Source organism: Molothrus aeneus, chromosome 4 (assembly GCF_037042795.1).
Source record: "Molothrus aeneus isolate 106 chromosome 4, BPBGC_Maene_1.0, whole genome shotgun sequence".
NCBI classification, from domain to species: Eukaryota; Metazoa; Chordata; class Aves; order Passeriformes; family Icteridae; genus Molothrus; species Molothrus aeneus.
Window position 1 is genome coordinate 24,801,949 of NC_089649.1, and position 20,651 is coordinate 24,822,599.

Consider the following 20,651-nt stretch of genomic DNA (forward strand, 5'->3'; position numbering starts at 1 on the left):
TATGCAGTAACCGGATTTTCAAAACTGATAATATTCAGTAGCTCTCAGTCAAATTTCTAGTAGTTGCTGGATGCTAATGACTTTTGGAAAGTGAATTCTTTCCCTGTAGAGCTGGAAGACCCTTTTCAGCAATTCTCTTGATAAATCTGAGACTGAAGTGAGTACTTTTATCAAGTACACTCTGGATTTCTTTGTGGAATGAACAAAGTCTCCATAAAAGTGTTTTTCTCCCTAAGAGCTCATTCCTGGTATGGAGGGAGAGTAGGGTGCTGTGTCTAACTCAAACTGAAACCCTCCAGGCTTATTTGCCTGTAATGTTGGAAATCTAGCCACTAAGCTTGGGTCTCCATTAACTATGTTTAGCTTATGCCAGTGCCATATATTATCATTACATATTATTAGTTTGGTGCCTACAGGCTTTGGTCATGGGCCAGGATCCTGTAGGTCAGATGCTATAAAGGCACAGCACAAACTGACAGTCCTTTTTGGAGTGCAGTTTGTACGAGAAAATATAAAGCAACAACTTGTGCATGCTGTTCATCCTCATGCATGAACAGCATGCACAAGTATTGGTCATCCCATGCTGCCTCATCCAAGCCACAAATAAATGTGCTACCTAACCTACATGGACAGGTAACACAACTTCTCACACAAAATTGCAACTGCAAGGACTGACCGTGCTCTGACTGAATTCAAGAGCAGCTTGCATTCCCACTTCTGAACGTGTTTTAGGAGCACAAGACTGAAACAAAAGCCCAAGATCTAAAAGGAAATAACAGTGTACCAGGCAAGCTAACCTGTAGGTCTAAGAGTCCTTTGCTGTTTGGGGCAGATTCTTCAAGGAAGTCATGCAGAAGGCCTTCACCCCCAGAACTCCTATTTCTACAGTCAAACAGGGGGAAGATCCCCCCTTTTCCTCAGGTTTGCAAGGCTGTCACACTCAGGGCAGCACCAGCTGTTATGCTCCTCAGTCTAACCCTGTCCTATCCACTGATTCACATTTACTAAATTCAGAGGGGTATGTGGAAGCAGAAAATCTGTCTCTGCCTGTCTTTTAGGTTGGGGGCAGGTGGATAATCAAAGTCAGAAATAAGCATTTCATTAAATTAAACGAGCTGGGCAATGCTGAGTGAAGCAGTCTGTTTCTGTGTGCTGGAGGCTGCAGAGGAAATGCCAGGACCTGAGGTCATGCTTTGTGGAGACAATCCTTGGTTCCCTCTGCATGGGAGGCTGTGGACAGAGTCCTGGGGTGTCCCAGTTGCTTCCCAGCTTGTCCAGAGTGAACTGCAGGGTTAATACAAACAGTGCCTTTAGTTACAGCTTAAATGCAGCTTCTCTCCTCCCCATCCAAGGGAGCCTGATCTCAGCTGAGGTCTAGAGACAGTAATGCACTATAAAGAGCACCAAAGTTACTTACATTTGTTCTTTCCACTTTTCTTCAAAGATGTGTGATGCTTTCTTGTCAGGCTTGTTAGCAGAGAAGTTCAACATACTAGAAAAGCAAACAAAAAGCCTCAACTTCACAGGAAACTGCTTAAAATCCCTCTGAAACCATGCTTAATTAAATGTCTTTTGTCGTGTTGCATAAGTGACTTTTTTTTTTTAATCTCTCTTAGTGGTTTCCACAGTTCTGTGAATGGGTGCCATCCCAATTTAATGACCTAGAATTATGTCTAATTGTTATTCTATCCTCCTTTCCCACACCATGTGGGGCAAGGAACTTTTCTCATGACACCAGTGCCTTAGGTTGTTTTGGTTTTTTTATATTGTCATTTTCACTCATATTCTTTTATGTCCTGATCTAAGGCCTCTTAAAATGAATCTGTTCCATACCATGGAAAGAGAAAGACTTGGAACATCTCACAGTGAGAACACAGCTCCCCAAAGGATACAGTTTCCTCAGGCTGATTAGACATCTGCAAAGCAAGTGCCATCCAAATGAGGTGTCTAGACTCCTGGCACTCAGTAAGGGATCAGAGCATTTCCCAGGCACAGGAGGCATGATTCTGAATGTTTGACACAGGTTAAATAAATCACACCCTAGAAATACTTGAGTTTTCCCCCTTTATTGTCTTATAAAGGGTGAAGATGAATAACCATAACACAAGCACATACCCCAAACACATGCTGAACATGGACCATATCACCGATGCCTAAATTGTAACAGTTCTAGTATCTGAAGGAAGCTATGGCAAAATGAGGTATCAGAGGTGGATAGAAAGAAGCAGAAGGCCCTAGTGAAAAGCACACCTAAGCTGTCATGTAGCTCAAACATTCCACATCAGGCATTAGGGAAAAAGTTTGTGTGTGAGTGTTAGAGCAGCCTAGTTTACCTGCATCTCAGTAAGCAGTTCAGAAAACTTTTCCAGGTTCTGAGCTGAAACACTTGCTCCGCCAAAGCAAAATCCTAGAATTATACTTTTTGGCAACAGCATCATATGGACCATCAATAAAGCTATATTATTCCAGCATCTGAATATCCAGCAACTCCCATTTTGGTACAAAAAAAAAAAAAAAAAAAAAAAAAGGCACAAAGTCTTTCAGAAAGCGCTTTTTCAGAAAGCGCTCTTTCTATTTTGACAAATTTAAACTGTTACATTTAGTTCCTATATGAAAAGCGAGAGCTCATGACAATCTGAACCTCTTCTGAAAGAGACATTGCTTATTCTCTCTACAGCTCCCTGAAAAGGAGCTTGTACCCGGGTGAGGGTCGGCCTTTTCTCCATGGTGACAAGTGACAGGGCGTGGTTTTAAGTTGTGCGAGGTTTAGGTTGGACATTAGGAGGAATTTCTTCACAGAAAGGGTGATTTGACACTGGAATGGGCTGCCCAGGGAGGTGGCAGAGTCATCCTCCCCGAGGTGTTTAAGGAGAGGCTGGATGTGGCACTCGGTGCCATGGTCTGGCTGACAAGGTATTCGCTCACGGGTTGGACTCGATGGCTTCAGAGCTCTTTTCCAACCTCACTGATTCTCTGATTTATTTCACAGTGCACAAGCCCAGGTGCTGGGTGGTGTCCCACAAACCCGGCGCGCCGACTATCAAAATTTTTTCCTGCGTATACATGTTGGCAAACAGCGGCATTAGCGTTCGCCGGCACAGTTCACTACCAGCGCTAAATGCGACTCTCGGCGCCCCTCGGCGCCCCCCCGCCATGGCGCGCGGCACCGCCCTGACGTCACTTCCCGGGGCCGGAGCCGGGGCCGCCCCTGCCGGCCGCGCTCCCCATGGCGGCGGCGGGGGCAGCGGGGGCCGCCGGCGGCGGCGCCTCGGCGGCGCTGGGCGACGGCGGCGCCATCGACTACTCGGTGCACGAGGCGTGGAACGAGGCCACCAACGTGTACCTGCTGGTGGTGCTGGCCAGCCTCGCCCTCCTCGTCTACGCGCGGCGGTGAGAGGCGGCCCGGGCGGGGCAGGGCGGGGGCTCCCGCGGGGCCCGCACGTGCAGGGGCGCCCGCCCTCCCCGCCGTGCCCTCACCGCCGTGCCCCCCTCCCTCCTGCTCGCAGGAACAAGAGAAGGATCATGCGCATCTTCACCCTGCCCCCGGCCGCCGAGACGCCGCCCGAGCCCAACTTCTACGACAGCATGAAGAAGATCCGCCTGCGGCAGCAGCTGGAGATGTACTCCATCGGTAAGTCGGAGGGAAACGGGGATCCCCCGGGCCTGCGGGCTGCTGGGGGCCGTTCCTAGAGGGGCGGCCTCGAGGCTGGTGCAGCGGGAACGCCCCCGGTGCTGTGGCGCCCTGTGAGGAGCAGGGGCAGGGGCTGGGCAGCAGCCGGGGCCGCAGGACTGCTGCGTGAGGAAGTACGGAGCGAGGGAGCGGCTGTGCAATCGTCCTAAAGCAATGTCAAAATGAATCCCATGTTACACTTTGAAAGAGCTAGGAAGGTCTGGGTGTCGTGAAAACCTGGACGGATTTGTAAAAAAGTTGAGAGGACTGTGGAATGATGAGTAAGACAACCACATAAATTGAAAATAAATTAGAACTTTACTGTACCAACAAGTGTTGCTGCTCCAATCTCAATGCTGAGGGTCAGGATGGAGGCAGAAAAGAGCCCCATGCCCGTGATAGTCCAGTGGTCCAATTCAGAGAAACACAACCTTGCTTCACACCTGCCCTGCATGCATGCCTAGAGGAAATACAGAGAAACCCCTTAGTGGTCTGAAACCACCTTTTAAATGCAAAGACTTGATGTAAAGATTCTTACACCAGGCCATTGCATTCCGTAGGAACAAAATTGGATGTTCTTCCTACAGTGGAATGCCTGCTGGCATTTGCTGATGGTGTTTGTACCACTGCACACAGCTCTTTGATCTCCCTTTGCCTTGCTAACCAGATTAATTTTGAAGTCAGTGTAATTGTTAGCTTGTGGCTTGTATATTGTGGAGAAGATGAGAAACGTGGACATCAGCCTTGTGACTGTTGAGCCTTTCAGGTCATCGGTAATAAAACTTCTGAAGCCATAGCCTTTAATTTTATTTATTTTTATTTTAATAAAAGGACCTGAATGGAATCATAGTTCTCTGCCATTGATTCACTGACATTTTGCTATGACTCTACTGTTCAGCATTTATAAGGTGAAGTTCCACAAGGTGACTGAAACTTCGCCTTGTGTGGCTGAAATGAGGTTCTCTGATGTTACGTCTGTTTCTTGGTTGTTGTCATAGTTACATGAATATATATAAACATATATATGTACATGTTTGTATATGTCTGTAATAAATAATACAATAATAGTAACAATAATATAAAATAAATTGTATAATCGTTGTTGATTGGTGTTTCTTTTTTTCAGCAAGGAAGTATGAACAGCAGCAGCAGCAGCCACCAAAACAGACTGAAAGCGTACAGCTCTCAGTGGAATGAAGCCCACAGTTCTGTAGGAACTCAGGACATATATCCAGTGCTGATTTTAAGAGTCAATGTGGAGCTATTTTCAATGCTTTTTAATTGACACATAGCTGAAGGCAAGGGGGAAAGGGAGGGGACTGTCCCTAAAAGTTTGTTCTTAGTAGCTTTTCTCTGAGCCCTCGTGCGGTAAAGCGTGTGCTCACTGGAACATTCAGCATGAAAGTACCCAGCACAGGGCAGACCTGCTCAGAGGAACATGAGGGCAGGGAAGTGCAGTCTTAGCAATGTCTGAAATTATTTCTCTCTGCCAGCACCTTGGAAATCAGCTCCTACCTTCTCTGGCAACAGCACCCTGGAGAAAGCGAGGCAGTACCTGTCTGCCTGGAAAGCCTTGTGTTCCTTGATGACGAGTTGTTGAATTTGCTGAATACAGTCAGTAAGTGTGACTGAAGGCACTGGGTCATACTGCCTGGTGAAGGTGAAGCTTTCAGAGCCCAGAGTGTCACTGGTGGTAGTGCAGAAAAGTTCTGCTCTCTGTTTATTTGGGAGTTGTGTATGCAATACTGTGAACCTTTCCTGGAGAAACTTTGAGATGTACACAGTGAACTACACATCTAGAAGACACTTAAAGCCACTACTCTAATGTTAATAGCAAAGGTGGTTAGCTTAATTTAGTCAAATTGCTGTAAAGAATAGGTCTGTCTGTAAAAATTGGTATAAGCAGGTCATAGCTTGTCCAAAAGAGATTTCACACTGCAGTTAATTTTTCTTTCTAGGTAAATCTCAAAATCAGTTAATTGAAAGGATTCTGCAGAAATTACTTTTTAATAAAAGCATCTAATCATGAAAACTATTTGAAGATGTATCATGCTGTAATTCCTAAGGTTACACAACGTTGAGTTGGCCGAATGATGAACAACCAGCACAGTGCTGGGTGTTTATGTCCAGAGGTTCTCACCTGTTTTGCTCTGAAATCTATTAAGTCTTGGAGCAGTGGTGAGCACCACTGCGGTTACATTTGAATATTAAGAAACTTGGCTTTGAGCACCAAATTTTACTATATTGAAGTGATCTGTACTTCAGTGTCTGTAGGACTGTAAAACGTGACCCGGGCCGAACTGACAGTGGCAGAAGGTTTGCCCCATGGAAAGGCTCCTTTGGGTGAAGGGTGGCTCCCTGTGACAGCTTCCTCGCTGTAAGGAGCCGCGGAAAACAGCGGGGTCCCTGCGCGGGGCCGAGGACTGGCGGGTGCGGGGAGCGGGGAGGGCGCGGAGCCCCGGGGCCGCCGGTGCCGTGTCCTCCCCACGTTACTGTGCCCGTGTGATGACCCCGCTCCGCAGCGCGTCCCCGTCACTCCGCGGGGTTTACGGGGCACAGAGATCCACGCCCAGAAGAGCTCCCCGGGCGCAGGGGAAATCTCCGGTCCGCAACCCCCTCCACCTCCCGGAAACGGCGCCGTTTCCCCTTGGCGCGACCTCACTTCCTCCCGCGCTTCCGTCTCCGGGACGCGCCGGCTCCCGCTGCTGCCGCCGCCGCCGCTGCCGCTGCTGCTCGGAGGCCGGAGGCGCCCGCCGGGCGGTGAGTGGGGCCGCGCCGCCCGAGCCCCCGCCGCCCCCCGCGCCCGTCCGCGCCGAGGGGAGGGGAAGGGGCGCCTCGCCGGGGGCCCGTGGCGAGGCGGGAAGGGGTCGCCCGAGGAGAAAGCACGGTCGGGGGCGGGGAAGGGGTGTTCAGGTCCGGCTCCATTCCCGCGGGAGGGCTTGGTGCCGCCGCCGGGCCGGCACGGCCGTCCTCCGCGGGAGCGCTCCGCTCCGTCCTCCGCGGGAGCGCTTCCCGCGTGTCCCGTGCCCGCGTTCGCGCCGCGGTGATGTCCCGGCACGGGGGCTCGTGGCGGTCCGGACAGCTGAGCCCTCCCTCCTTCCCACCGGCCCTGCCCACCCGGCGGGCAGGCAGGGAACGGAGCCTTTCCAATGGCGCATCTCGGCCGGCGCCGCTGCCCGCCACAGCCCCGGTGCGGCTCCGCTCGCTTCAGTGGAGCTGCGTGGCGGAGAATGAACCCGCGCCCTGCCGCTTTCCCAGCACAGCCGCCTTTCGGGCTGCAGATAATCATTTCACGGTTTGCCTCTCAGTTCAGCTGAAAGCACCGTGAAGGGCTTCGAAATCTGGAGCAGCGTGCGGCTTCGTTTGTATTCATGGACCTGGGGCGGTGGCAGGAGCATCTCAAACTTACTTGTCCAGAACAAAAAGCTTGTAAGGAGAAGTAGCAAAAGCAAAAGGTTTTCTAGGGCCCGTGCCTTTTGCCTGTGCTAGGGTGTTCGAAGTGTGCTGCTTGAGCCATGAGCGAAGGGCAGGTCGTGGTTTGTTTTCCTGGCAAGTGCAGCCACGGGAGTTCTGTCCCAGTGAAACTATACCCTGTTCTGCAGGGGGGTTTATGTTTTCAGCTGTACAGTACAAGTATGTGTTGGGAGAGAAGGTGTAGTCAGCTTTTGACTGTAGTCAAATATCTGCACTGATTTTTACCTGTTAATTCATGATTCTAAAAGCAAAGGCAGATAGGGTAGAGAGACAATAGATTTGTTTTATGCATCCATTTTTAGTAGTCAGGCTTATAGGCATGCACAGGAGCAGCTTCTCAAACTCTCATGGAACTTAGTTAATGCAGAACTTTGGATATGCTGGATGGGGAAAGTTATGACCTAACAAAAATTGGGCCAAAGTTATCTTCAGTTACATTTATTTTTGAGAATGCTGTACGGAGGGAACTGTTTCTAGCTTACCCAATACTGTTTAAAAAGCTGTTATGCTGTGTAGATTAAATGGTGTCTGATCACATGAAGCATGTGAGGGAAGGCTTTCTAAGCAGTTAAAACTTTACATCTGTAAGATACTGCAGAAAGTCATTAACAAGTTGCTCTCAATTATAACTCCAAAGTTTTTGAAAATCTGACCACTCTGTTGTCTCCACGTGAGCTGCTGAATGTCAGATCTTTGTAAATGCATTCTTCAGATGGCATTACAACCATGCCTCTATAATCTTATGTGAAAACTATAATCTTCTGTTAAGTGGTGGAAAAGTCATCTCTCTCCTCGTAACCCAAAATGTGGCTGTCTAGGTTTTTTACTCAGCACTGCGCAGAAGATCAAAGGATTTTGATACAGCTCTGTGACAAGGCTCAAGAGGGTCTTAAGTATTTAAGCTATGAGTATGTCTGTGTTTAAAGAAGACGGTCGTAAACTCTGAGAGCCTTGTAGTGAAAATTTCCTCCCCTGTGCCACGAGCATTTTGCGTTTCAGTCCAGTGTTACATGCCCAGATAGTATGAGCTGGTATGTGCAAGCTGAGCCCAGATGAGAACGTGTCTTGCAGCAGCTGCCATGATGCCTTATAGCCAGCCACAGGATTTAGGAATTTCAGCAGAGTGATGCTTGAGTGGTCCTAAACTTGCTCTCAAACTTTCCTTCCAAAACTGCTTGACCTATTGAAAAGACCCACAGAGGAAGCCTTTGTTGTACCACTAGTACTGATGATGCCAGTAGAAGCTCTGAGAATGGAGAGAAGATCCCAGTGCTTTTGTCTGAGGACAGTTTGCAGGGAAGCTCCTTCAGTGCAATGCAAAATTATTAATTATGAATATTCTAACCAGTGATGAATCTTTCTGTAATTTATGTTTTGCATATATGATTAAGCAGCATTGGACAAAAGCCTGGTGACAGCACAGGGCTCTGGAATGTTTTCCTGTTGCCTGGGCAGTTTATTCATGTTAGCTTACTTCCGTGAGCTTTAATCGCTCCTTTTAAAGTCTTCCTGAACTCAGGAGTGCCCATGCTGTTGAGCAAGCTGAAATTATACACGCTGCAGGGAGCAAGGTGGGGATGTTGCAACTTAACATCTCTTTTGGAGGAATTGAAAAGATTTTGTCCCAGCCCTAATGTCTGCATTAAAGAAATTGAAAATTGTCATTGCGTGCCTTCTTCAACAGGGAAGCAGCACATTGTTAGAAAACGTGTTATTAAATCCATGATGTCTTTGGCCTGTTATGCCTAAAGAGCAACAGCAATTGGAGGAGGCTTGCTGACAAAGGGGAGTCTTCAGTCATGGTTGCTTATGCTCCAGATCAGAAGCAGTGATCAAAAGGCGTTCCCTGTCCCCTCCAAACACTTAAACTGTACTTTAGTCATGGTGAGGAACCTGGGTGTTGTTTATTAATGTAGTCATGCAAACAAAAGGCAGCACTCGGTCTTGTCCTTGAGACAGGGGTGCCGCTGAGGAGCAGAAGGTTTCAGTGCCTCAGGCCCTCGAGAATGGAGGTAAGAGCCTTCACTTTGCAGCCCCGCATCTGTTGTGGCATAAGCGTTAAGGGCTATGATCCAGTTTTGTGTAGTCTAACAAGCTCCACCAGAAGCTGGCATTGCCTGGGTCGAGAGGCCTCGCTGCTGGCTGAAGGAGAGATACAGAGGATGACCAGAGGTACTGACTGCTGGCAGAGCAGCCCAGAGCCAGCACAAATGTCTCATGAGAAATCTGACATCAGGGAGTGGAAATCGGTGCTGCTTCTTCTGTAACAGAAGGCAAGAAGGGAGGAAAAAAAAAAAGACACATGTACTGTTTGGAGCAAAAGGCTCATGATTTTTTTAGGCAGAAACATAGAAAAATCCTGCCTTAATTACTTTTTTCCTCAAGTCTCTGATAAAAAATGGCTGATAAAACTTCGCAGTGCTCAGCTGTCTTTGTGAAATTTGTGTTTGCATTGAAAAGACTAAGAACCTTTTTAAGAATGAAGGTGCTTTGCCTTATTTTTGAAAGGAATGCCTAAGCTTTGGGTGTTACTTTAATAAAAATAATTCCTGATCTTTTTATGGAATATATAAACTCTGGGCGTTACTTTAATAAAAATAACTTCAAACTCCAAGATTAACAGAATTGCTAAAAGGAATTAGTTCTCAATATGAAAAACAATAAACTAAGTTTGGAATTTCTGAACCAAGCCCTCAAAGGCAATTTGTGGCAAAACTCCAGGAAAAAAAAAATCTCATTTTTATAAAATTATATCTAGGCACTGCTTTGAAAAGTGATTCTCTCCTTGCAAATGCCTAGGAATGAGGTATTTTAAGAGAATTTGGTTTAATTTTAATCTAGCAGTGAAATAAATTAATCTTTAAAAGGGGCTGTTCAAATTTGGGGTTTACTGAAACTGTAGTCTGAGAAAATACTTTACATTTGCATATCTAAAGAAGAACTTAGATCCTGAGTCTGCGAAGGAGTAGTCCCCTTCAGCTTCTGCCAGGCTATCAGACTTGCTGGAACTGGTTTTGGACATCCATGATGTATAAAATGCACAGGTGGATCTACAGCTTGCTCCTGAGAAAGACCATGGTTTGATAAGATGGTAGCAACATTTGTCATTTTCGTAATGGAGTAGAACAGGTATTTTGAAAAGACTCCGCCAACAGGAGGGCTGTATTACTTTCCAAAATATCCTCTGGATCATCTTGGAAACATGGTTTGTAATATGCTCTTGACTGACAGCGAAGGGTGCGAGGCGTGAATTCCTGAGCAGGGAAGATGTATGTGGGTTGTGCAATGGGAGACTCCATGTGATGTCGTTATTTATGGCGCTTCTCTCAGATGTCTTTCTGGGACTCAAACAGCTGCTGTGAACTTTACCCACCACTGAGCACTAGGTATGTTTGAGTGACTATTTTGCTGTTGCTTGGATCATGGTGATAAGCAGTACACAGGTTCTGTGACACTGGTTGAAAGAACAGAGCAGAATCTGTACTGGTTGATGAAAACCTTGCAAAGGGGGAAAAAATGAGATTATCATCTTCCATAGTTTTGGTTGGTGAACATCAGGGAGTGGTAGTTGAAGGCAGCCCATTTCTTTCTGCTGTAATATGGAAGGAAGGGTGGACTGACAGAAGAGGGAGAGTTGCTTTTTTTTTCAGATAGAGGCAAAGGTGCAGGTTTTTTCCTCTTACCTCTTTTCTTCATGACTGTGTTGTTAAATGGCAGCAACCATTGTTTGCAGGAACTTTTCCTGGCTTTAGTAAAGAACTGTGGGTTGTCATGCGTTTTGATATGTGGCAGTGCTGTTGTTAAACAGATCCAAATCTACAGTCAGATAAGGCTCAGAATAATTGATGTTTTTAGCTCAGCTAAATAACTGGGTTCACATGATCTGTAAGTGGCCAGCAGGTTTTTTCTTAGGCAAAGTATGTACTGCTTGTATTGTACATTTATTTAAAGCTAATTTTATCACAACAGATTGAGAATTTAGCAACCAGAAATACCTGAGTTGAGTCTGTTAAAAAAAGTCTCCTTACCCAGAGTCTGCTTCTGTGTGTGACAAACAGAAAATATCACTTCTTTTTGACTTCAAAGTCAGTAATGACTCCAAAGTGGTGAAAGCATTGCACTCTGTGCCTCTGAGATTACTTTTGCCATTGCTGATGGGAGAATTGTTCTGTATCATTATTGTCTTCCCTTTCAACCTCAGCACATTCTGGAATGCCAAGGGCAAACCACTCGCTGGCTGATCGGAGGTCCTGGCGGTGCTGGTATGGCAGTGCTCTGAGCCTTGTGGCTTGGACCACTCTTTCAGCATTGCCTAAGAGCATTGTACAAGTACCCAGCTCAGTACATTGTCTTTACACATGTGAGACTGAAGAACAGGAAAACGTTTATGGCCTCTTGGAAAGAAACCGTCAAGATCCTTTCTCTGAAACAGAGTTTCTAAGACCTCTGTAACTATTAAACAGCATGAAGAGGTCTTTGAGAAATATGTGAAAGGACAATTTTACTGCCATTATGAGACCTGTCACTTTATTGACTAATCAGTCTCTGATACTCAAATAGAGAAAAAAGTTGCATGTGTTTGGATTATTTAATGAGGTAACTGTTGACAAAGTGGGGCCTTTTACCACTTCTGTTAGTGCTATTTTGATCATTTAAGAACTTCATTTGTTTCTGAACCATAAGCTGGAACAGGCTTTTTCTCTCACCCCCTTGCTTGCCTGAAGGTTGTTCCAAAGAGAGATGAAATGGTATAATTTTAATTTTGGTTGAGGCAAAGAAGTATTCTCTTACCATAACTCACCAGTTCCAAGCCCGTAATCACAACATTTGTGGTCAAACAGTGATGACTGTGTGGTATTTCTCACAGATGCTGTAAAAACTCTGTCATCTCCTTGGGAGGCCATCTTCCCATGAGATACCAGCCTTTCTCTCTTTCTGTCCTGAAGACTTTTGGACTGAGAACCTGTGGCCTGGAGTCCAAAGTTTTAGCTTCAAAGGCTTGGAGAAGAAAATGCAGCCCAAGTAATGACTGAAAGCAGGTTTTGGGGAGACAAGAGGATCCAGAACTTCAAGTGTGCTTTAAGAGTCTCCCTTTCTTGTCTGCTGCTTGCATATATATATTTTTTTTTCCCCACCAAGCTTTTGTTGAATGAAGGTGTGGCTTTATACGTTGATGCATACGTTGTGTGAGCAGAAACAGCAGAGAGCACTGGAGCTTTAATAAGTACTTGGCACAATAATCATGATGAATGTGCCATGAGCTCATCCATAAGCAGCAAAAGTAGCAACACAGGCTCAAGTTATTGCACAGGGGAACTTGCAGCCCACAAGAACATCAGCCAAGAGCAAAATAGGATTGGTGTTGCATGGTTTGGCCCTGTTGTTCTTTATTCAGGTATGGAGATGAGAGGGCAGTTCTTTGCTCAGAGAGGTTCCTGTACAGCCCTCTCTTCTAAGTAAATTTATCAGAATATTGAAGGGGGGTTTCAAAGTGCACAACATAGAGCAAAACATCTTGCTTATAAGAGTGGCATCCCTGGAGTGGAAAACAACATGAAAGTGAGCTTGCAAGATCTAGAAGGGAGAGCCTGCTGAAATCTTGGTGCAACTGCCAACTTTCCTGCAGATCCCAGAAGTGTAGCTTAAATGTTGCTAGATATCTTAATAGAATTTGCTCAGTAGTTTCCTTGAAGATCCTCAGATTGTGTCCTGTCACAGGGCATAGTGTGGCATGGAAATTTATGGTGCAAGGCAGGCTGGAGCTCTTGGAAGGGGAATAGAGGTGGTTAATGGTTATGCTAGTTCCCATAGTGCAAGAACAAAGGGATATTGAAATGACATTAGGCATAAACACACCACACAATAGTACCGAGAGCAAAAGTTTAGTCGGATTCCAAGCAGACTTGGGCATTTATATATTTAATGACAATGTCCAGAGTTGCTGTAAATAGGATTAAAAATAAATTAAGCACATAAACCTTCATGCTTATTGATGAGGTCAGGAAGGAATTTCCCTTTTGGGGGAATTACATCATTGCTCACTACCTGAACTGTTCTACCTTCTGTAGCATCTGGTCCTGATCACAGGAGGCAGGATTCTCAGAAAAATGGACCAGCAGTCTGACCTGTCGTGCCAGTGCCTGGGTAGGATCTTGTTGAAGCATATTTTGAAAAGCATATTTTTTTGGTGTATGGGGGGGGGGGGGGGTTCTGAGGCCACCTGTGCTGTAGTGTATGTCTGCTTTTCCAGATTCCCATTGGTGAAACAGGACAGCTGTTGTCCAAGTGCCTTTAATGAATCCTGAGAATTGCCTGTTGACATGTCAGCAGCAGCCCACGTATAGATGGAAGATGTGATGGGCTCATAAGGCATTGCTGTATTGCTCCATAGATTCAAAGGTAGCTCTGTGAGCAGCTGAACTACTGAAGATAAATCTTTCCTGCAGCTCTCTTGGTTTTGGTGGCACTGCAGTACCTTACACATTTTTCCTTCTTTCTCTCTTTCCATTACACAGCAGTGCTGTTAGCATCCCTGATTTTCCCCACAGCACAGTGCCTGAGCAGCTTCTCACTGCCTTGTAGTTAGTTCTTGGGCATATTTAATCAAAACATGCTGTCTCCCTGATGTTTGAGAGCCAGACCTTTTGCTCAGGTGACTGCCTTGGTTGCTTACTTTTGCAAGTCTGCTGTGGGAATTGAGCACCTCTGAAATCTCCTAACTTTTGCAGGAGACTAGGTTGAAATTGGCCTTATAGTTTACATTTCTGTGCATGGAACAATCGGTGGGGTTGTATAACCATTGTTTCTTTGGGAAACAAGGAACGCTTTCAGTATTTCAAGCAAGTTACTGAAGAATATTTTTTCTCTCAAAGCAATCAGGTGAATGAAGAGTTACACCAAATAATTGAGGCGTGTGTACTTTTAAAACATGCACTGTTTAATCTTTTAAGATTTCCCCCAAGGTACAAGGGAAAGGTTTCCTTGCCAAAATACAGTAATTGAGTTAACATTCTGGGAGGTTTCTGTGTTTTGTTACTGAGCTACAAAGCTTCAGAACTTCTGTTACTGAGCTTCTGCTGGTGTTGGAAGGAAGGAAGATCAAAGTTAGAAGCACCAGCCTGCCAGTAAATTGTCTCTTCAAAAGAAAACTGAAAATTCCTAGGTTGTTTCAGGTGGCAGCCAGCATCAGATCTTTTGGACAACTATTAACCTTTTCCTGCAGTTCTCTTTCTGTATGCCACAGTGAGCAGCCTGGGTGTCTTGTAGTGTGTATGGTGTGTAAGCTGACTGTAGACATCTGATTAACAAGTGAAGATGTCAATAATAGATTGAATTACTTGTCCTCAGTTAATTTCTGCTGCTCAGAAAGAATAGGGAGTTAGGATGACTATTGAACAGTAAAATTACGGTTTCTGCTTCTTGTATACAGTGATCATCATGATAAAAGATTAAGAATCACTGTGGTGTAAAATAATTGAATGGTATATATATTATAAAATAATTCTGGATGTCCTGACAGCTGGACATTTGTGACTGCCTCAGCTTTAGTGCTTTTGAAAGCTTTTAAGCTCTTGAAATCTGTGATAGTTACCTTTCCTGAGTAGGCAGTAGCATGTCTCAGTAGCAGGCATGATCACTGAGGCACGAGCTTTCAGGACTGTTTGCCTTCTGAGCACTTTTGAGGGTAAGGACTTAATCAAGAGTTCAGAATTGGGGGAGTATGTATTTTTCTTTGACATGTAATCCCAGCACAGCAAATACATTTCTGTCCAGTTACTTAAAAGATGTTTTTTCTGCAATACCCAGAGCGCTCTCAGAGGGTTTCTTGATTTGACTAAGGCTCAGTTATCTTCTCAACTGTGATGTGCAAGAAGCAAAGCCAAAACTTTGTGCTCTGGTGGGACTCTGTCCCTACAGCTGTCCCTCATTTCTGCAGTAAGAAAGCCAAAATGAGCCCTTTTTCACAGGGAGGAGTTGGGGAAGGACTACACTGTCTTTCTGATTCATGCATATGGAGCATTCTGCTGTCAACTGTTTTTGCAGAATAAAGAAGGATTTTAGATGGGATGTAGAATTATGAGAAGTTTAGGTGGTAGCTGATAAGATGTAGGGTCTGCTCTGCTTCTAGTACAAAGAGGTTTTGATGCTAATGTTTATTTAAATGCGGCCTTAACCCTAAAAGGGAGAGATAAAATGGCTTTCATGCTTCTGTTTCACTGAGAGCTGGCTGGCAGAATGGTTTTGGTGCCTGCTTATCTGCTCTGAAGGCTTCATGGCTGGGGAGGCTGCAGAAATAATTCTCCTGTACCCCCTTATTCAGCATTCAGGCAAAAACTGTAAAGCAGGCAGATGGTTTAAGCTGCAGCTTTGGACACAAGAGGGTTGTGTGTCCATTTTGCAGATGAGTCATCCCTTTGCTGTTTTGTTGTTAGACTCTAAACACTGCTGCTCTTGGCTTTGGGCCTGTTTGACCCCAAGTTTTGGATGGCAGAAGCAGGCAAGTGCCCTCTACCCCAATGCCAAGTTTTATGATAGGTTGCAAGTACCTTAGGCCATTGTCACCTTGTAGTTAAGCTGCTGTAACACAGAGAAAGCTTTGTCTTCTCTTGTACCTGATAAGTGTATAAAACCACAAACTGTGTGCTATGGAAGTTGTGCAGATTAGGGAGCAATGGGAAAAGTAGAGGAGAGGCTTACTCACATCTTTGTTTTTAATCTAACTTGTGGGCTTGAGCTCTACTTGGACAAGTGAGTCCTGGGTAAAGATAACTGGCATTGTTTTCAGTAGCGGGTAAGTCAGCAGATGGGTCAGCAGTTTCTTTTAGTTGAGCTGGCTGCCGCAGACTAGTTCTGCAAGCTTGGCACCAGGTCATATTTTCCACAGTGTGTAAGGCTAGCTGGTGCAGGATTTCTCCTGCTCATGGTGTCAGGATCAGAGGTGCAGATTGGGAGATTGGTTACCCCATTTTTGGCACGCGATGTTTTGCCAAACTAGGTTTGTAAGCTTTGTGCTTGTGAAAGGAACTCTGATTTCCTAAAAGGAACTTGAATGAAAGTTGGGATTTTATTAAAGACACAGAGGCATATTATTATTCATCTTTCATTGCTTCATCCCTGTGATGTTTCCTGTTTTGCTTCTTAAGATACAGGTGTCATGATGAGGAGCTTCTCAGAAACAGAAGTGGATGATGAGTGGAGATGAAGAAATCATACATTTGAGAAGTTGGCTCAAGTTTCCGTTACAGGCATGGAAAGTTTCTGAGACCAAGCCATGCGAGAAGAACATGAGTAAAGAAGAGGGAGATGTAGACCCAGACTTTCTAGAAGGGATTGCAGGATTTGAGAGGACGCTGCACAGACGTCACGTAGTTTTCTTGCTTATTTATTTACCTGCACCCCTGAACTGTAATACTTTGTTTGCATGTCTGTTTGGAAATTGAAAAATCCCCTCACATCTGTGTCTTTAATATAATCGTGGCTTCAAGCTTGTTTTAGGAAGAGCAGAACATCGCTGTAGTTTTCATTTGTGGATGAGATAGCTGCTGCTTTGTACTTAAAATCAATTTGGGGTTTTTCTTGTTGAAACATACATTGAATATGGAAAAGCTCAGACTATTACAAATAGGAAGTTAGAGGTTTTGCTTAAGTTTAATAAACAGCCTTTGCATAGAAAGTATGACGACAGGTGCATAGGTAAAAGAAAAAAAAATAGTGCTAGCCCTATAATTTGAGTAACCTTATAATGTATTGTTCTTGTGGTGTCCTTAGACAGATGCCAGAATCAAACATCAATCAATTTTATCTTTTCTATCTGACTGTTGGTCAGAAAAATGTTCTAGGTAAGATTTCTTGCCAGGGTTGTAGGGTTATAAGCGCAGATTTCTTAGTCAGGAGAGAGCTTTTTGGAGAGAGAGGTTTTGAGCATCTTGGCTGTGCTGTGAAGTATCTTGAAGGAAATACTGGCCATGCAGTCCAACAACTTAATGATGCTGTGAACAGATTTGATTGTAGTAAGTCTCTGATACAAAGTTATTAAGACTTTGATGTATATGTATTTAAAATTTTAAAAGTAAATGTGTTTTCCTGTATTGAAAAGTATTAGTGGTAGTGGCAGGCAAAGAACATCTTTATTTTTCTTATCAACTCCTATCTGATGTCTTATCCTTAATAAAAGGCTATGGTTATTTTTGTATACTGACTGAATATTTGGCCTTTAAGAGTATATAATTAGACAGAAGAGTAAAAGCAGTTGTTAAAGGACTATTTTTTAAATGAAAATAGTTTGAAATCATATAATTTTAGTTTCTTCTGAATAGATGTGATTAGTGTCTTGGAAATAGTTTTACAGTGGATATAAGGGGAACAGTTGAGAGACAGTGGCTGAGAATGTGTCCAGCTATTTTTGTAGTTATATTTTTCCAGTTAGATTTTTTTCAGTCTCTTTACTTAGATATTTCCATATAATCGAGCTGCTACATCACAATGGGATACAAAAACTATTTGCACTTTATAATATTTACATTTTAAAATAGGTTTTATTGTAATAATTGATAAGTAAATTGCAATGACTGTGAGAAAATCCTCGCCTATTTTATTACTTTGATAGAAATTTGAATATGGGATAGTATTGTCTGTATCATATAAGAATGTTTTCATGGATTTTTAGCTGCTGAAACTGAAATCAATAAACTTTAGCTGCTGTTGTTGTCTGGAACAAGTAACTCTGCATATTTGTTTTCTTCGTGTTACCTGTACCCTTGTGTTCACGTAGTGTTTCTGCCAGCATTACTCCTTTCATGGTGTTTGCCCATGAGGCACACTCAGTGTGGGTTCCTGCAATTTCTTGTGGAAGACTTTATTGATGGAGAACTGTGCATTCAAGTTTGTGCAATTAATCTGTTTTCTGAATAAACCTTAGAGAATCTCAGTCAAAACAGAATCCCAGGATTAGAGTAGCCAGTGGATGAGTTTGTTATTTTTTTCCAATTATAAGTAGATTTTTCAGTAATTGATGATAGTGTTTGCAAATAGATAGAGAACGGTCTTCTGCACCCCTGAATTTCACATATGATTAGTGAACCAGCCTATTCCAGATGGAAAGTACATTAGTGAATAATACAGTCCAGGTTCTGGATTACTTTAGATAATGGAAAATACTTTTTGCATAATTGAGGAATTTTTTAAACTGAAAAGTATTATTTTTCTTGTAAACTCATAGTACATTGGATTTGAAAGAAACAAACTTGTAATATAACCCAAATTTATTGTAATCTATTTAGCTATTAGTATTAAATTAAGTGATTAAGATATCTTCATGTCTGCTGAAGTTTTAAAGAAAAAAATCAAATTGTGAAAGATATCTGGTTAAAGGCTTGGAGACAGTGTTGATTGAAATATTAAGCCCATTTGGGGAGTAATGTATTCCACTGTTTCAGAGCAACTCTTTTCCTCACATAATTTTATTAATTTGATTTAATTAAATATCTGCTTAATTCAAAGTGGAGAAACTGATTGATAGTTGAAGAGATGTCACAATTAATTTTCCCCTTTTTAATTTATGTGTAGAAGAGATGGAAGAGGAATAGATTTCTGTGACTTCTGAAGGTCTTGGTGACAAGAAACCATTTTTTAATTAATTGTAGATTCCTTGATTACTTCCTTAAAGGAAAAAATACTTTATATTCTTTTTGCCTGTGTATTCAGTGTTCTTTGTTTATATGATTATCTACTTGCTCGTTTGTTTTACAGATAACAGTGGGTAAATTTTCCTTATCAGTATGACAGAGATAGTCCTTGTTCCCTTCCAGGTCTTGCAAGAAATGTGCTCTGCATGTTCTTCCATATTTCAGAGGACTCTTGACATGGTGTGATTGTCATGGGTGGCTGCCATAGACTTAATTTTATTTATTTTTGGGGGTTATTTTCTCTTTTTCTGCTTGATTTTTTCAGCTAATTCTGGAATTTGCACCCTTCCTTGGAGTGGTGTGACTCTTCTCACAGTGCTTGTGTGGAGCAGAGAGGTCTGTGTCAGTGCCACTCCCATTTTTGGGTTGGTCATTTTCTGCATGGGGGATGCATAGTCTAGAGAAGTCCCGGCCTGAGCCATGGTGGCCACAGCAGGATCCTGGCATGGCCAGCCCTGGTTCTCACACCAGCAGGCAGGGAAGAGGGGGGGGTTCCTCATGGAATCCCCTTTGCTATTCCTGACCTCTCAGCAGCATCCATTCTATCTCTTCTCCTCTGGGCAGCCATGGGGCTTCTGAGATGCATCAATGTCATCATTGTGGCTTAGCTAGGAATGCCTTATCCTGAGGATGAGGCACAGAGGCCACCGGCCCTGTTTGCTGGTGCCAAGTACTCAAATACATTCTGCTGCCTAGTGACTTCCTCTTCCCTGCAGCCTGTGTGTCAAGCAGAGAAATTTTAGTTGTTCAAGCTCTTTTGGAAGATGAATATGCTCATGTGTGTCCTGTTATCTTGCCCAAACCTTTAGGAAGACTCTTTGTGCTCCACCTGGACATTGGCACTGGACCACTGGTTTGTTCCTCGGCCTTCCAGGAGAGATAAAGCCTAACTTTTCTCAACCTGCTTCATATGACCACACACCCTTAGTAAGCCCTCTTGGAGGTGTTTGCTAAGCCAAGAACCCAGCTGTGGGATGCTCTTTGGCACGTTGCATTGACAGTGATTTAATCTGTAGCCCATGTCACAAGTCTATTGGGCACTTCTTTGTTCAACCTACGGTAAAGCTACCAGCAGGTTAATGTTGCCTGGTAGGTGGAACTCAAGGTATTTGCTTCCCCATCATGCTCCTCATGCCTCTAGCAGCAAAGGCTGCAGGAGACAGATGTGGATGTTACATGGACTTAAGAACAGAGATCAGCAGCTATTGGGCTTTGAGGGGGCAACAGGCCTATTAATTGGCAGATGCCAAGCTTTGCATGGTCGCCAGGCAGCATAAGCATGAATATTTGTCTCCGATTCCTGTGAGATGAAGCCAAGGTCACAGCTTTCATTGCTGTTTCCCCCTTTATATCTCTATTACTGCAATGCTCATAGGGAAAAAGAAGCAGCAAAATTTCCATTGCCAGAGTACACTGGCTTAATCTATTTCCATTTACCCCCATAACCCTGGTTGACAGCTCTGTGAGCGTTGTCCCTCCTCTGGTTATAGCCCTGGTCCTTTTCTCCATTTGACATTCAGCTAGATCAGGAGTGCTTGGTCTTCTGTCCTGTGGGCCACACTGATTTTGGAGGTCGGCAGTGAGAGCCAGCCGGTGTGGTTTGGCATGTTGATAGCTACTCACTCACTCCAGCTCTGTTTGAAGAGAGGGGGCTGCTGGACTCAGGGGAGCTCCAGCCATGTCTTCTGTCTCAAACAGAAGGCTCCACAGTGGTTGTTCTCTGAAACCCAAACTGAAAAGGAAATGGCAGGCAATCTGGGGCTGGATGTGTCAGGTTTCCTTTATCTGAAAAATTTGCATTGTTGACTTTTGGCAACCACACT

The 20,651-nt window shown here is 44.2% G+C and overlaps 2 protein-coding genes across 4 annotated transcripts in view; both read left to right on the forward strand.

Annotated features, from left to right (window-relative positions):
- The first annotated feature begins 3,214 nt into the window (after positions 1–3,214).
- On the forward strand, positions 3,215–17,865 carry SMIM19 (small integral membrane protein 19). Of its 2 annotated transcripts, none has more exons than XM_066548117.1 (3): positions 3,215–3,390; positions 3,507–3,631; positions 16,294–17,865. In XM_066548117.1, exons 1-3 carry the CDS (start codon positions 3,227–3,229, stop codon positions 16,344–16,346), a joined length of 342 nt encoding a protein of 113 aa, XP_066404214.1. In that variant the 5' UTR covers positions 3,215–3,226; the 3' UTR covers positions 16,347–17,865. The 2 variants fall into 2 exon arrangements, with proteins under 2 accessions (XP_066404214.1, XP_066404213.1); XM_066548116.1 differs by lacking the exon at positions 16,294–17,865 and adding an exon at positions 4,797–5,705.
- The window catches only part of SLC20A2 (solute carrier family 20 member 2), a 56,901-nt gene continuing 42,597 nt past the window's right edge, over positions 6,348–20,651 (forward strand). For both annotated transcript variants that reach the window (XM_066548113.1, XM_066548115.1), the window contains exon 1: positions 6,348–6,430. The gene's annotated coding sequence lies outside the window, so the exon portion shown is untranslated. The remainder of the gene's footprint in view (positions 6,431–20,651) is intronic.